This window comes from Panulirus ornatus, chromosome 52 (genome assembly GCF_036320965.1).
Source record: "Panulirus ornatus isolate Po-2019 chromosome 52, ASM3632096v1, whole genome shotgun sequence".
NCBI classification, from domain to species: Eukaryota; Metazoa; Arthropoda; class Malacostraca; order Decapoda; family Palinuridae; genus Panulirus; species Panulirus ornatus.
This window is the reverse complement of record NC_092275.1, coordinates 14,924,553-14,940,681: the sequence shown is the minus strand read 5'-3', so window position 1 is coordinate 14,940,681 and position 16,129 is coordinate 14,924,553. Positions and strand designations below refer to the sequence as shown.

At 38.7% G+C, this 16,129-nt stretch overlaps 1 protein-coding gene across 1 annotated transcript in view; it reads left to right on the top strand.

Moving 5' to 3' along the window:
* Patronin (calmodulin-regulated spectrin-associated protein patronin) overlaps positions 1-16,129 on the top strand; it is a 216,667-nt gene that overhangs the window by 150,553 nt on the left and 49,985 nt on the right. The window contains 2 exon segments of the mRNA XM_071692291.1: positions 5,276-5,684; positions 8,850-8,947. Coding sequence (XP_071548392.1) covers positions 5,276-5,684; positions 8,850-8,947 — 507 coding nt within the window.

Genomic DNA, 16,129 nt, shown 5'->3' with positions numbered 1-16,129 from the left:
GCTGGAACACTGCAAAGTCTCTGGTCTATAAAGGGTTGGAATATTTGGGCAGCATTCTTCAACCCAAAGGGCTTCTGGACAAATCTGAGTAGGCCGAAGGAGGCTGTCACAGCCATCTTAGGGATGTCTGTGGGCTCTAGTGGAATGTGATTGAAAGCAAAAACCAGGTTGATCTTTGAGAAAACGTTCAAGTCATTGATACCAAGGGAGAAGTCTTGCAGGTGAGGAATTGGGTAGCGGTCTGGGTGCGTTAAGTTATTTAAGGCTTGGTAATTGCCATGAGGATGCCACTCACCGGGGGAAGACTTTGATGCCATGCGTAGGGGAGGTGCCCAACAGCTGTCTGAGGGATGGATAGGCATCTTTAGCATTTTGTTGAACTCTGCCTTAGTAATTATTACTGAATGTTCAGGAGGAAGGCATATGTGTTTAGCAAATGTAGGAGAGGTGGTGTTGTTGATATGGTGTGTGATTGAATGTTTAACAGTGGCAGTATCAGGTGATGGCTTGGTGATGTTGGAGAATTGCAGTAAGATGCTGCTCCAAAAAGATTCATTTGAACATAGTGCACATGGAGATTACTGTGTAATGGCTTCCTTGGGTAATGGTAATTGCTCTGCAGACATTATTATGGTGTTCTACTGATAAGACAAACGCATTGTTTTATATAGATACCTTATGACACTAAATTTGATTAACTCACAATTTTGTTAAAGCTTTTAGTGTTGCTGATTGTCACTGCTGTATTCTGCTGGCACTCCTGCACTTTCTATCCTGCTGTCCATCATCTCCAGTGGTTTACTCCTTGTGTGGGAAACCATTGCATCTTAGGACTTGGTAGACTGTCTGGTTCTTTTTATCCTCATGCTGTTATAAACTATAATTTTGATGGTAGAGCAGGCTAATCGAAGTGACTGATTGGGGGAGGCGAGGAGCCTTGGTCCTCAGTACTGGTGGGGGAAGCGGGGAGCCTTTTTCCTCAGGTACTGATGGAGGAGAGAGCCTTGTTCCTCAGGTACTTGTAGGTTATAGGAAGTGCCTTGTTCCTCAGGTACTGGTAGGTTATAGGAAGTGCCTTGTTCCTCAGGTACTGGTAGGTGAGGTGAGGAGTTGTGTTTCTCAGGTACTGTTGGGAAAGAGAGGTACCTTGCCCTTCAGGTGCTGGTGGGGAGGCAAGGATCCTTGTTACTCAGGTACCGGAAGGGGAGTTGAAGAACCCTGCTCCTTAGATACTTTGAAAGGGGGGGGGGGGAGAAGCTTTGCTCCTCAGATACTGGCAGGGTAATTGAGAAGCTCTGTTCTTCAGATACTGGTTGGGAGACAATGTATTAGATCATCCCTTATAAATGTTAGGTAGTTTACCCCCCATTTGCCTCATTTGCTTCATCCATGGATCCATCCTCTTGGGCTATTCCTCCCCATTTTGCCACAGGGCATATGCTAGCAATTCAAGCCTTTGTATCTTGCATACACTGGCCTCACTGAACAGAAATTAGAGTACTGCGATGTATTTGCATCAGATGTCGTCAATGAGTATTTCTGTAACTGTATCTGTTGCCCCATAAATGAACTAATGTAACTATGTTTTCTGACTGATAACACCCCAAAAACATTTTTTAACTGTACATTGGTATGTTGTACAGATTGAAATTTTATTTCAGTGCACACGAGAAAAAACTGTAAAAGAAACAGAAGTATATCTGTTTGGGTCAAGAATGAATGTAAGTAATAACATGTTTACTTACCAATATTGAATCCACCACGATTGTAGCAAAATTGATAATTTGTTGCAGAGAAAGTGAATAGCCAGTCCTAAAAGGTTAGAGGAAAAGGTGGAGGTGCAAAGTAGTTTTGGCATGTTTTGAAATGTTCACGTGGGAAATGTTTTATTGATATTTGAAAACTTGTCCCATTATTAGCTGCATGTGTACGTGTAGGAAGAGAGGAAAGTGATTGGTACTCAGTGAATGTAGGTTTGCGGGAGGGGTGTGTGATGTCTCCATGGTTGTTTAATTTGTTTATGGATGGGGTTGTTAGGGAGGTAAATGCAAGAGTTTTGGAAAGAGGGGCAAGTATGAAGTCTGTTGGGGATGAGAGAGCTTGGGAAGTGAGTCAGTTGTTGTTCGCTGATGATACAGCGCTGGTGGCTGATTCATGTGAGAAACTGCAGAAGCTGGTGACTGAGTTTGGAAAAGTGTGTGGAAGAAGAAAGTTAAGAGTAAATGTGAATAAGAGCAAGGTTATTAGGTACAGTAGGGTTGAGGGTCAAGTCAATTGGGAGGTGAGTTTGAATGGAGAAAAACTGGAGGAAGTGAAGTGTTTTAGATATCTGGGAGTGGATCTGGCAGCGGATGGAACCATGGAAGCGGAAGTGGACCATAGGGTGGGGGAGGGGGCGAAAATCCTGGGGGCCTTGAAGAATGTTTGGAAGTCGAGAAGATTATCTCGGAAAGCAACAATGGGTATGTTTGAAGGAATAGTGGTTCCATCAATGTTGTATGGTTGCGAGGCGTGGGCTATGGATAGAGTTGTGCGCAGGAGGATGGATGTGCTGGAAATGAGATGTTTGAGGACAATGTGTGGTGTGAGGTGGTTTGATCGAGTGAGTAACGTAAGGGTAAGAGAGATGTGTGGAAATAAAAAGAGCGTGGTTGAGAGAGCAGAAGAGGGTGTTTTGAAGTGGTTTGGGCACATGGAGAGGATGAGTGAGGAAAGATTGACCAAGAGGATATATGTGTCGGAGGTGGAGGGAACAAGGAGAAGAGGGAGACCAAATTGGAGGTGGAAAGATGGAGTGAAAAAGATTTTGTGTGATCGGGGCCTGAACATGCAGGAGGGTGAAAGGAGGGCAAGGAATAGAGTGAATTGGTGCGATGTGGTATACCGGGGTTGACGTGCTGTCAGTGGATTGAAGCAGGGCATGTGAAACGTCTGGGGTAAACCATGGAAAGCTGTGTAGGTATGTATATTTGCGTGTGTGGACGTATGTATATACATGTGTATGGGGGGGGTTGGGCCATTTCTTTCGTCTGTTTCCTTGCGCTACCTCGCAAACGCGGGAGACAGCGACAAAGTATAATAGAATATAAATAAAATAATTTTGTTGAAACAGTAAGTAAGGATATGATGCAAATAGAAATGTAAGTGTACATGAGAATGTCAAACTGTTGCAGAAAATGGATGAAGGGACTTTGGTTGAATTCCTGTGTAAGAAGTATGGTGTTAGTCCATAGATATATTCCAAAATTTGCATTTTTTCAAAATCCAGCATGAACCAGGTTCCAAATATCCTGGATAAGAGAGGTTTGACCTGCATTAGTAATAGTAATCGTAGTAGCTGCCTCTGTGATGTTAAGATATATGGTGTAAAGAAATCGTTAGAAATGAGCATGGATGAAAGTCCTGTAGGAGGTTATTGCCATGTGGAATGTAAGGCAGGCGATAAGTTGGTAAAGAAGATATAATCTTGATATTATATAGCTTTAAGACTACTTATTTAAGGGTTTCTGTTACTCTTAAGCTGCATCACTGTCAGGAGCGGTAAAGGATGGACTCATTTGAAAGATTACTTTTCACTCGGTTTAACCTCAAGCAAATGGAGTGTGACAATACCTGAGAGGACTTGTTGTAATGTAGTCAAAGGCATAAAGAGGAAAGGGAGACAATGAGATAGTAACTGTAAGATGACCAAATAGAGTTTAGGGTGTTTCAGATGAAGATGCTAGAAGAATGATTGGGGATTCGATGCAGTGGAAACATTTTATGCAATTTTATGTATGGAGATGGTAATGTTGTCAAAGGCATAGAGAGGAAAGGGAGACAAAGAGATAGTAACTGTAAGATTACCAAATACAGTTTAGTGTGTTTCAGATGAAGATGCTAGAAGAATGATTGGGGATTCGATGCAGTGGAAACACTTTATGTAATTTTATGTATAGAGATGGTATGAATAGAGACTGTGATGTATAGAGATGGTATGAAAAGACAGTGATATCACTCAATGAATCAGTTAAGGATGCAGAATCAAAAAGTTAAAAGTATTTTCATAAGAGTGAAGATCATGTTTCACTTTGATGCACATGATAGAGGTTGATGTGTATGAGTGATTTGAATGATTTGTGTACCTGACCTACCTCAATAGAATTTTCAGTGGAGTTGATGATGATTGATAGATAGATGGAAAGTAGAAGTGGTACTATATCTTGTCTATTTTATTGGTATTCTTTATTTCATTTCTTGCATTAAGGTAGGATGGTCCAACAGAACCATTTTCAAACATCTTGATCAGTGCATTACTCATACCTCCTCTTATGTCTTTTCTCTCCGTTACCTTTACAGAAATAGACAATTTTTCCTTTCTTCCTTTCATATGTGTTAGACTCCTTATTTAAACTAGAATCTATTAAGAATATGGAATCAAAATTTTAAAGGTATGTTTTTACTACACATTGAAAGCAGTTTTTCCTTCCAAAAATGAAAAACTTGTTGATTTATATGTAGGTTACTTTGTGTTTGCTGTGGTTATCCATGATCTTTCTGTCTTCAGAAGGTCCATTGGTTTGTTTGTAGGTTACTTTGTGTTTGCTGTGGTTATCCGTAATCTTTCAGTGTCCTTAGAAGGTCCACTGATTTGTTTATAGGTTACCTTGTGTTTGCTATGGTTATCCATAATCTTTCAGTGTCTTCAGATGGTCCATTGATTTATTTGTAGGTTACTTTGTGTTTGCTATGGTTATTCATGATCTTTAATGTCTTCAGAAGGTTCATAGAACAGCACCTCCTTTAGAAATATTGTTTTTCAATTTGGGTGAATGGTTTTCTGTACGTTTGCCTAATTTCACAAAGATAGTTTTAAATTTGCTTTTGGTGCTTAAGGTGTAATGTTTGCCTTTGTTAACATTTTGCTTTGTGATCCTTATGCTTTTGCATGCTTTGTGGTTTTTCATCATGCTTTGGCAGGTAGTGCTCACAGTAGAGTTAATTATTAAAGGTTTCTCCCTTTTTTCAATTCATACATTATTGTTTAACTGTTTGCCAAGTCTGTTATCAAAAATGTGTCGAGCATGTCAGAAAAACTGCTTTGAAATTTTAATGGTTTTCCAATAACAGTAGTAGTAATTATGAGAACTTTTCCCACTGTACTTTTTCTCTACCACAATGGATGCAAATTAAGTATTCTGAAACTTGATTGGCAGTCTTAGGCTCCTCACGTTTGTTGAGTGAGACTGGCATGTTTGCTGTAGTGTGTGGTGCATGTGGTGGTGTGTTCTTCCAGTGGGGACAGTGGTTTGGAGGGCTTTCGACGCTCTTCCTTGGACCACCCTTATGCTGTACAGTTGCGGCGGAGATCCTTCGTAGGCCGAGATCCTCGAGAGAGAGCCTCCCGAGATCCAAGAGTGGACCTACGTCGAATGAGCCTTTATTTGGAGCCTGGCACCTGGCGTACTGCTCACGACCCTGGGACACTACCTCCAACACCCCCGCGCCGTGTCTCCATGGGCCCAGACTCTTTTACACCACCTTACAGGATGACCGACTCCCTTACCGAGATCCAGGGCGACATCCAGCGTTTGTCACATCAGCAGCAGCAGATTCAAAGCCTTATGCACAATGGAATGAACCCCCCAACTAACCAGGCAATGCAGCAACAACCTCCTCATGGCCAGTTTTATCTCCATGACCAGGTTAGTTTATTAAATTCACTCTCTCTATAGAGTATTATTTCTCATTATGAGAGTCCAAAATATCATCACTTAAAGTACCTCTTGTGACATGCTTGCTTCTTCTTATTTTCTTTGTTTTGTGATTTTTATAAAAAATCCCATTTTAAACTTGGTCAATATGAGCATTTATTGGCTCATATTGATAATGATAATTCATTTTGTATAACATATATGAAGGAATAAATGCTGAATTGGGTTTGTTTTTGTATGTTATTACATTTTTCAGTTATAGGGGAAATGTTTGTTCCTGGGTCAAACAGCTTAGGATTTCTCATGTTAGTCAGTCGAACTCATAAGGTTCCTAACCTCCTTCGTATATTTTTATTTCTCCAGTGTTTTAAAAATCATTTATTAGAGCTTACATTGGTTTTTATTATCTTGACTTCAGAAATTTGAATGGAACTTGGTATTTACATGTTGAAAAGGTTGATAAGAATCCACACGATCAGGTCTAACTCATCATAATTTTGTGTAAATATTAAAGTTTTCATCATTTTCATAGAGATTTAATTAAGAATGGTAATCAGAACATTCTTTGTTAATAATGTTGAAGATGATGGTGGATTAGATAACGTTGATCTTTACAAAGAATGGCACACTAACTTCAGCCCTTGAATGTTGTTTGGCTGAGCCATTTACATTCATGGGGTACTGTACACATACCTGTTGAACACCTCGAGGACCTTAAGTCCCCAAACTTTTAATGTTATTTGGCTCAGGTCTGTTTCCCAACTACCACACTTTTCCTCTTGTTTTGCTTCTTGCTCTCCTAATTCTACAAATTTTATATCATTCTTTGACTATCTAAACTCCTACCGTGAAACTGTGACATAAACGCCCATACACGCATGTATACATGCAAATACATATCAGCATATATGTACATACACAGACATATACATATATACACGTGTACATACATATTTATGCTTGCCTTCATCCATTCCTGTTGCTACCCTGCCACACAGGAAACAGCCTCCCCCCCTTTTTTAGTGAGGTAGCTCCAGGAAAGGACATAAAAGGTCACTTTTGTTCACACTCAGTCTCTATCTGTATGAGTAATGCACCGGAATCACAGCTCCCTATCCACATCCAGGCCACACAGACCTTTCCATGGATTATCTCAGATGCTTCACATGCCCATGTTCAGTCCATTTAAAGTACGTTGACCCTAGTATACCACATCATTCCAATTCACTCTATTCCCTGCATGCCTCTTACCCTCCTGTATGTTCAGGATCCAATCGCTCAAAATCTTTTTCACTCCATCCTCCAATTTGATCTCCTGCTTCTCCTTGTTCCCTCCACCCCTGACACATATATCCTCTTTGTCAGTCTTTCCTTACTCATTCTCTCCATATGCCCAAACCATTTCAACACACCCTCTTTTGCTTTCTCAGCCACACTCTTTACAGTTTCATCTAAGGCCCACACCTTGCAATCATACAGCACTGACAGGATCACTATACCATTAAGCATATGCATCTCTTCCCTCAAGGACAGTGAACTGTCTTTCTGCACCTCTCACTGTGCTCAGGACCTTTTCCCCTTCAATAAGCCTTTAGCTCAGTAAGCTCACATGTTTATATTTGCTACCATATCTGCTTCCAGGTTTCTGAAACACTTGACTTCCTCCAAGTTCCCTCCATTCAAAATTGCACTCCATACAACCTTTCTTCCTCCTCTGCTAAACCTAATAAGAATGTTTTTATTCATATTTACTCTTGAGCGTCTCCTTTCACACACACTCCCTAACTCAGACTTTTACTTCTGTAGGTAGAGTCCCTCGAATGTTCCACCAGTGCCGTGTCATCAGCAAATAACTGACTTGCCTCCCAGGTCCCAAGAGACTACATACCTGTACCTTTCTCCAAGACCCTTGAATTTATCTCCTTCACCACCCCAAGAATGATTTAGTATATGTTGTGACATACTGCTCCCCTGCCACAGACCCAGCTTCATCTTGAACACACACACACACACACACACACACACACACACACACACACACACACACACACACACACACACACGCCTTGCACATGTGCCTTACTTCCTTGATAAGAACTTTTATCTGCTCCTGATAACTTTCCTCCCACACCATATATTGGTTGCACTTTTAACAGGGTATGTCTGTCAACCCCGTCTTATGATTTCTACAGATTTATAAAAACAACATACAAATCCTTCTGTACATTAAAGTATTTCTCTCACACTTTATTCATATCCACTCATTCTTTACTACTGCTGAAACCACTTGTTCTTGACCAGTCGTGCTTTGTGCATGCCACCTTCTGAATCACAGCTTATCCGTATAATTTACCAGGTACGCTCAGCAAATTAATGTAATGCGAACAGTAATCATTGTAAATGAATAAGAAGGAAATGTGTGGATTTATACTATAAATACAAACAGTATGAACCAGATTTTGCCTGCATGAGGTTGCACCGCAATTGAAAACTCACCTTTGGTGAAACTGTATTGTTGGCAGTACTGTTTGTCAAAGAAAGTTTTGCTACAAAGGATGTCATCATTTCCATGCCGGTGGAAGTAGCTCAGTCTTGGGCTGCTAGAGCCCCTGGTAAGAAGGTTTTGGGTAACACCAAGAACCTTTCTTAGAAAGTGCTCCTGGGGCAGTTATGAATTATACTAGATAAGGAAATAGGTATATATAGTAAAAACTTTATGCCTCTTACTGCTGAACATGAGCATCATTGATCTGTGGGTGTAAAAGTTGATTTGGTATCATGCTTTGGTTAAAGTAGATGATGAGAAAAAGTGTATGTAGAAACATTTCTGTACTGTATTGATTTAACAGTTACTTAAGTGAGGCACCCATGTTATTCACTTTGTTATTAACTGTGTGTTTGTGGCACAACATGGAACCAAGGTAGTTAACTAAAGATGGAATCTATATTGGAAATAAATATGTGCATTACGTATGCTGTCATAACATACATGTATTGACTGAATTATTTTTATTTCTTTTTGGATTCTTAGGTCCAAAAAGTATGTGCTAAACATAACCATTAAGCCTAGATTTGGGTATTGATGAACTTGCCATGTAGAAAAATAGGTCTTTGTGCATTATTTGATTTGTTGCTGTTGTTTTCACTATGTAACAGGGCAGCCCTGTACGACGCATGTGGGGCCAGCAATCAGGCAGTGATGGATATGCATCCATGTCACCAGCTACCAGACGGGCTCAGTGGGGGCCGGCTAGGTATTACGCTTTTCTTTTTATGTATATTAAGTAATTTTGTGTTTTTAGTATAACTGCAGTTGTACTATCAAGCCCCTTTTGCATTCACTGGTTCTTTTTCTTCTACCTTTTAGTGAAAGGTGATATTTTATTAATGATTGAAATCCAGGAAAGAATAAAATTTCCTTTAAGATTAAGAATCAGGAGACCATCAACTCGGCTTTATAAGGCTAATTCATGAGATTAATGGTGAAGGAGTGCATTTTTAATCATTTTAAACCTAGTTAAGTATCTGCTAACCATGTTTATTTAGTAATTTGAGATGGAACCATACAAGTAATAGTCATTTTTGGTTGGTTTATGCATGTTACAGTAATGAATGCATAACTTGGTATATTTCAGCAAAATGTATTTATATGAAAAGCCAGCTAGAAGATTTATGATATGCTACCAGCTAATGCTATATTTAGTGAACAGATATTTTCAGCTTTGTACTTTTGCATGTCTAAAGTATGTGGTTTTGTATTTATAAAATTTCTATGTGTCCCATTTGTGCTGAACGTATGTACAACATTTATCATCATATATACTTTTGGTGTGAAGTATTATGCAAAATAGTCAATATATAAAATAAGTCACAAGTACAAGCCCAGTTATATAGTACAGTAGCATGAAAAGAAACAATCACTGTTGTTCATTGTAGTTTTGTTGTCCTGTCATGTTAAGAATTGGCAGCATAAAAAGATTCATAAAATTTCGACTATTTGCATTTAGAGCTCACCTGCATATGTCAGCATTAAAATGATTTACGTCACACTTGATTAAATAGAATTCAAGTTCACAAGATTAGCTAAGGTTTTGAAATAGCTAAAACTGTTGCCATAGTTTTAGGGTGTTGGTGTTGGCTTTCCAGAAATTTCCAGACAACATGATGCACAAAGAATTTTGTGTTTGGGGAAAGAATTTTGCATGGCTTTTTCACTATGGAGTCCATGGAATCTGTTTACTTTAAAACATTTCTTTATCTATAGGTAGTTAGACATCATAGATCTATGGGACCTTTTTATGTTGAATATGTAATCCTCTATTGCAACATACATCACCTTGAAAATATTGTATGTTGTAAATAATGTCATGCACAGGACATTCACAGATGCATTTCTTTGCTTTTTCTAATTTGAACATAAGTAATGTTGAATGATTCCATATTACTTTAATTCTGTAATTTGGTGTTAGTGGTCAGACAAAAGATTATCATCAAAATAAGTAACTGGTAAAGGAGAAAATCCATTTGAAACAACTCCTGAAGAGTAGCATATGCTCATGAAGCCTTTGTTGGTTGAATGTTTGTAAGTAGTGTTGTGGACTGAAGCAAGTATTAGTGAAAGAATATAAACTGAATACTGGGTTCAGTTCTTCATTTAAGTTATCTCTTTTTGATGCATTCTTGTTATTCTAGCACTTTTACAGTCAAACTTTGGTCATTCAGAATCTTTTTATTCGAAGTTTGATTTTGTCTCAGTTGGGATTTCATGGGAGGAGTGTGAGGAACTGGATGTTCTTGAGAATGCAACAGGTCAGGAGTAAGTTGCAGTGGCTGAGAAAGAGAGCAACTGAGAGATGAGGTGAGAGAATCAGAATACTTCACAGATAGATTTATTTTTTTTTTAGAGGTGAATAGGTTGAGCTGAACAAGTATTATGGGAGTATCAGTGAGGGAAACAGATGGGAAATTATAACAGGTAAAGAAGGAATGGAACATTTTGAATGAATGCTGAGTATGTTAGACAGTAGGTTGACAGGTGTTGGGTGTTTAGGACAAAATGGTTCATGCAGCAAGAGAATTGTGAAAAATGGTTTGGTAAACAGAGAAAAGGTGGTGAAAACCTTCTGTAAGATAGAATTTGGCAAAGGAGCAGGAGTTTATGAGATTGCAGTTGAGTTTTTTTAAGAAGTAGGATGAGAGTGTTTTGAATTGGCTAGTCAAAATTTCCATTGTATGTATTGCCTACAGACTGGCAGAATGCCTGAATAGTGCCATCTTATAAAAGCAAGGGGGCCAAAGTTAATACTCAAATTAAAAAGATATTCCATGGTTGGTTGGTTTGTTTATGGATGGGGTGGTGAAGGAGGTAGATGTAAGTCTTGGAGAGAGGGGAGAGTATTTAGTGTTTTGGGGAAAAGAGGGCTAGGTAAGTGAGTGAGTTGTTGTTTGTTAATGATACAACATTAGTGGCAAATTCAAATATGAAAGTACAGAAACTGGTGATTGAGTTTGAAAGGGTGTGTAAAGGGAGGAAGTTGAGAATAAATGTAAATAAAAGTGAGGTTATTAGGTTTAGCAGAGTTGAGGGACAGGTTAGTTGGGAAATGAATTTGAATAGAGAAAATTTGGAGATAGTGAGGTGTTGTATATTTCTGGGAGTGGACATGTCAGTGAATGTAACCATGGAAGCAGAAGGAAGTCATAGGGTGGCTGAGGGATTGAAGGTTCTGGGAGCACTGAAGAATGTGTGGGTAGATCAGTATCTGGGACAGCAAAAATTGGTATGTTTGAAGGTATAGTAGTCCCAACATTATAGTATGGACATTACGAATGGGCTTTATATTAGAGTGAATAGAAGAGGGTGGGCTTATTGGAAATAAAATGTTTGAGGACAGCATGTGGTGTGAGGTGGTGTGATTTGAGTAAGTAATGAGAGGGTAAGAGAGAGGTATGGTAATAAAAAGGGTGTGCTTGAGATAGCTGAACAGGATGGGCTGAAATGGTTTGGACATATGGAGAGAACAACTGAGGAAAGTTTGAGAAAGAGAATATATGTGTCAAAAGTAGAGGGAACAACATTGTGGTTTACTAGGGTCGATGTGCTGTCATTACTGATGTAGGGTACGTGAGGTGTGTGGGATAAACCATGGAAAGGTCTGTGGGGCCTGGTACATGTACATGTATACGCATCGCCATCCCGTGTCAGCGAGGTAGCGCCAGGAAAACAGACAAAAAAGGCCACATTCATTCACAGTCTCTAGCTGTCATGTGCACTGCACTGAGACCACAGCTCCCTGTTCACAAGCAGGCCCCACAGAACTTTCTATGGTTTACCCCAGACATTTTACATGCCCTGGTTCAGTCCATTTATGGCACATTGACCCCAATGTACCACATCATTCCAATTGAATATATATATAGCACAAGAGCCAAGCCACTTCTGTTAAAGGAAAAATTGTGGAAATGTGTGAAAGAGGAAGGAAGTGAGCCCCAGTCTGATATGGGTGAAAATGAGGGTGGATTATGAGAGGTCAGTAATTATTAGTTTTATGAACGTGGCCATTCAAGGAGTGAAGAAAGAGACAAGTGCTTTGGGAGGACCTGATTGAGAGTATTAGTAGTTTTGATGTAGGAGATTGGGTATTAGTGATGTGTGGATTGAATGCAAAAGTGGGCAATGAGGCAGTCGAGGGTATGTAGAATTGGAGGCATTGGGTATCAGTAAGGTGAATGGAATTGGTAAACAACTTGTTGAGTAGTGTGCTGGAAAAAGATTAGCGATTGGATATATGAGGGTAAGGGGACATAGATAAGTTTTACATGAAGTTGGAAAGGTGGTGAGGGAGCATTATTGGATTTCATACTAATTGATAGGCATGCAAAGAAGAGACTCTTGGATGTGGATGTACTGAAAACTTCATCCCTAACCTGTTGCCAAAGTCTCACATTAGGAGAATAGTTAAAGCAAGAAACTGTATGCTGGCCTATATTAGAATAGCTTTCAAGTATATGATAAGGAAACATTTAGCAAGCAGTTCATATTAACATTAAGGTAGATTATGCCTTTCATGTTTTGTCACCTTTTTCATAAAGAAGTGCTAAGATCTGACAGAGGGAGACCAGAGGAGAGCAACAAAGATGGAAGCAGAATTGAGAGAGGAGCATTACAGGGAAAGGGTAAAGGCTTCATATTTGCCCTTATTGAAAGAGAGAAGAATGATGGCTGATTGATTGCAACTTATTAAGTATTTAAACCAGATAGATGACAGGTTTTAAACAGTTCTTTGCATGTTGTATGGACATTGTATGGACAGAGCAACCAGAGGACATGATATGAAATTAAACATGGAAATTTTTGAAAGGATTTAGATGGGTACTTGAATAATCTAAGAATAATGGTTGCATGGAAAAAACTGTCAGAGGATATGGTTAATGCAGACAGCATATGTAAGTTTAACAAGTTGTATGATGCAGAATGTTCCAGAAATGGGGCCTCACAAGTGTAAAATTCCCTTTCTGTACAGTACAAATGTGTAAGTTGCATATAGGTAATGACACAGAAAGTCAAGAGTAGGGTAGCAGAATTGAGACAACTGCATTACAGGGAAATGCTGGAGGTTTTGAATTTACTCACCGTTGAAGAGAGAACAGTGAGGGATGACTTGAACATATCCTCTAAATTTTTAGAATGGATCGATAGTAAAGACAGTGAGCAGTTCTTCAAGAGATGGAGGGATGGAGCAACCCGAGGACATAACTTGAAATTAAGCAAGAAACTTCTAAAAAAGATGATATAAGAAAGTACTTTTATAGTATGATAACAGTGAATGAGTGGATTAAGATGACTGAGGGCAAGGTTAATATAGATAGCATACATTATGATGGTAAAGAATGTTCAAGAAATGGGACTTCACGAGTGTAAAGCGACCACCCTTTACAGTGCAGATAGGTAATACCTCAATTTCTTCTTTTCATGTTCTTTATTGTTCCTTATGCAATTGCCATAATGTCTTTCTGTACTTTTTGTTTACTTTTTTATCTGTTTTGGCAGAACTCATTCTTTTCTTATTGTCTCTTCTTAGTGCAAGCATGTAGTGCCTGCTTCACATACAATACTGCCAAACCAACGTGAAGAAATATTCAACAGATGTTTTGAGAATTTACTGTTTGAGTCCATGGTTTCATGATAAGCAAACACTGTGCTTGGTAAAGTTTCTGCATGTGCCACCTAGCTGTGATATTGAGGGAAATGCAGTAAGGTTATGGATAAGTAGAAAAGAATGGAAACTTAATGGTAGTGTGTTCTGTTTCATTTAATTTCTATTTAGACTGTATATTTCAGATATACACAGTTTGATTGTGAATGATTGGTGCACATCTTGAACTCGTATGATTTTGCTGTATGTTAGCAGACTTCAAAATATTTCTTCCATTCTTCCTGGTGAAGGGTAGATGAAGCCTTTCAGTTTAAAGAGCCAGTTTCTGACTAACCTAATGATAATCTCCTTGGCTGCCCCACTAGACCAGCTAAAAAGTCTCGGGTGGACTCAGATGTGTGTAGCAGCTCTTGTTGTGAGGACTGTGAATGTGACTCCTTCTGCTGCACTACCAGTGAGGAAAATGACATAGAGAACTCTATTTCCTCACTCGTCAACGGTTCCAGTGTCTTCCACAAACCAAAACCTGATGATGTTCAGACCAACCAAATAGTGACCACAATAATGTCTGACTTTGAAAAGAGTTTAGAAAATAAAACAAACACCAAGACAAGTAGACCTACTGGACTGTTTCGTCAGCTGTCAGTGCTAATGCGAAATACCAAGAAAAGACTAAAGTAAAATAAATGAATTGGTAATATGCAGACATATGTAGATACTGTATAGGAAAAGTTAATGGACATAAAGATAATAGTAAATGGTATATGTGAAGTGACAAATTTTGATTGAGATTACTTTTCCTAGTAACATCAGAGTTAAGATGCTCATTTTTTTTTACACTGCCCGACTTTTAGTTAGCCTTGGACATTAGTTTAAACTTAATCCAGAGTGATGACCACAAATCATCTATTGTAGGTAAGTGTTTGAAAAGTGACAGCCACTTACTCGACTGACTTTGGACTGTGAATGTTGGGTTTACAGTGGTGCTTGCCTGTTTTTATATAATGGTTGGTGGGATATTTTGATAGCATTGATATGATATTAATAATCTTATGAGATATTGTTAGTTTTTAGTCACAATCAGGCTGTGAATCTGAGCTATAGCCTTTTATCCTAAAGGTTTTCCCAAATAAAGTGGCTACCAGATGGAATTTGAACTGTTTCAGTTACATTTTGTACTACTTTATATTTAGAAAAGATCACAAGTAACAAGAATGTAGGCTCCATAACACACACTAACAGTCACACCTACATTACAGTGCACAGTTTTGTGCCCGGTTTTCCAGAGTTAAGGAGGGAAGCATGTCTCAGAACCCTAGGCACAGCCTGGACACATGAAAAATGAACTTACACCCTTTCAGTTATTAGTTTGATAATTTTTGACAAATATAAGAAACCAAAATCATGCAGGGGAGTAAAGTGTGACTTGCTTTTACTGTATGTCTGCAAGTAATGCAACTGCTTTAACCCTTAAACCTTCCAAGTAATTTTCCTCTATTCCTCTGTGAAAGTGTTTTTGGCAATTTGAAAAAATTTTATGATTACAGGTGAGACATATTTGTAATGAAATAAGGAAAGAAATATAGATTTATTCCTGTAAAATCATGTCCAAGGTCATGCACCTTTGCTTACATAGATGATAGTGGTAGGTGACTGTGGACAGTGTTACCATGGCTTATGCATTTTTTTTTCTTAAGATGGCATGATTATGTTGCTTTTAGATACTTTTTTGCTGTTTGCCATGTTAGCGAGGTAGCACCAGCAACAGATTAGGAAATAGCCTCATTTGCTACAAAAAAGTTTTGAGGTTATTGAATGGCTATGTGTTTCTTCTTTCTAAGTGCTGTAGCTCTTTTCCTGTCATCTGTTGCCAAAGTCCTCCAATACCCAAGGTTTTCATTGAGAAAATTTGCATTGGTTTTTTATTCTTCCACAAGAGCTGTTGATGGGGACATGTTCCATGCAAGCCTCCTTGCTTCTTGTATAATTCTGCAAATATCTGTCTCATTTATTTCATCACACAATACTCATGATATCTTCATTTTCCTCATGAACTGACTCAGAAGTACTCCTCCAAACTTGGGTCATTCAGCATTCAATTTATTTTTTGCAGGATCACTGTTTACACATGACCATGTTATGGCTCTTAAGAGTACTAAGGAGAGCAGATTTTTTCCTGTACCTTTTTGGTGTTAGAAGAGACCTTTATAGGCAAGTACTGGTACAGTAAATTAACAAGATATTTAAACGGAGAACATAAATCACGTGATGATGGGAGTA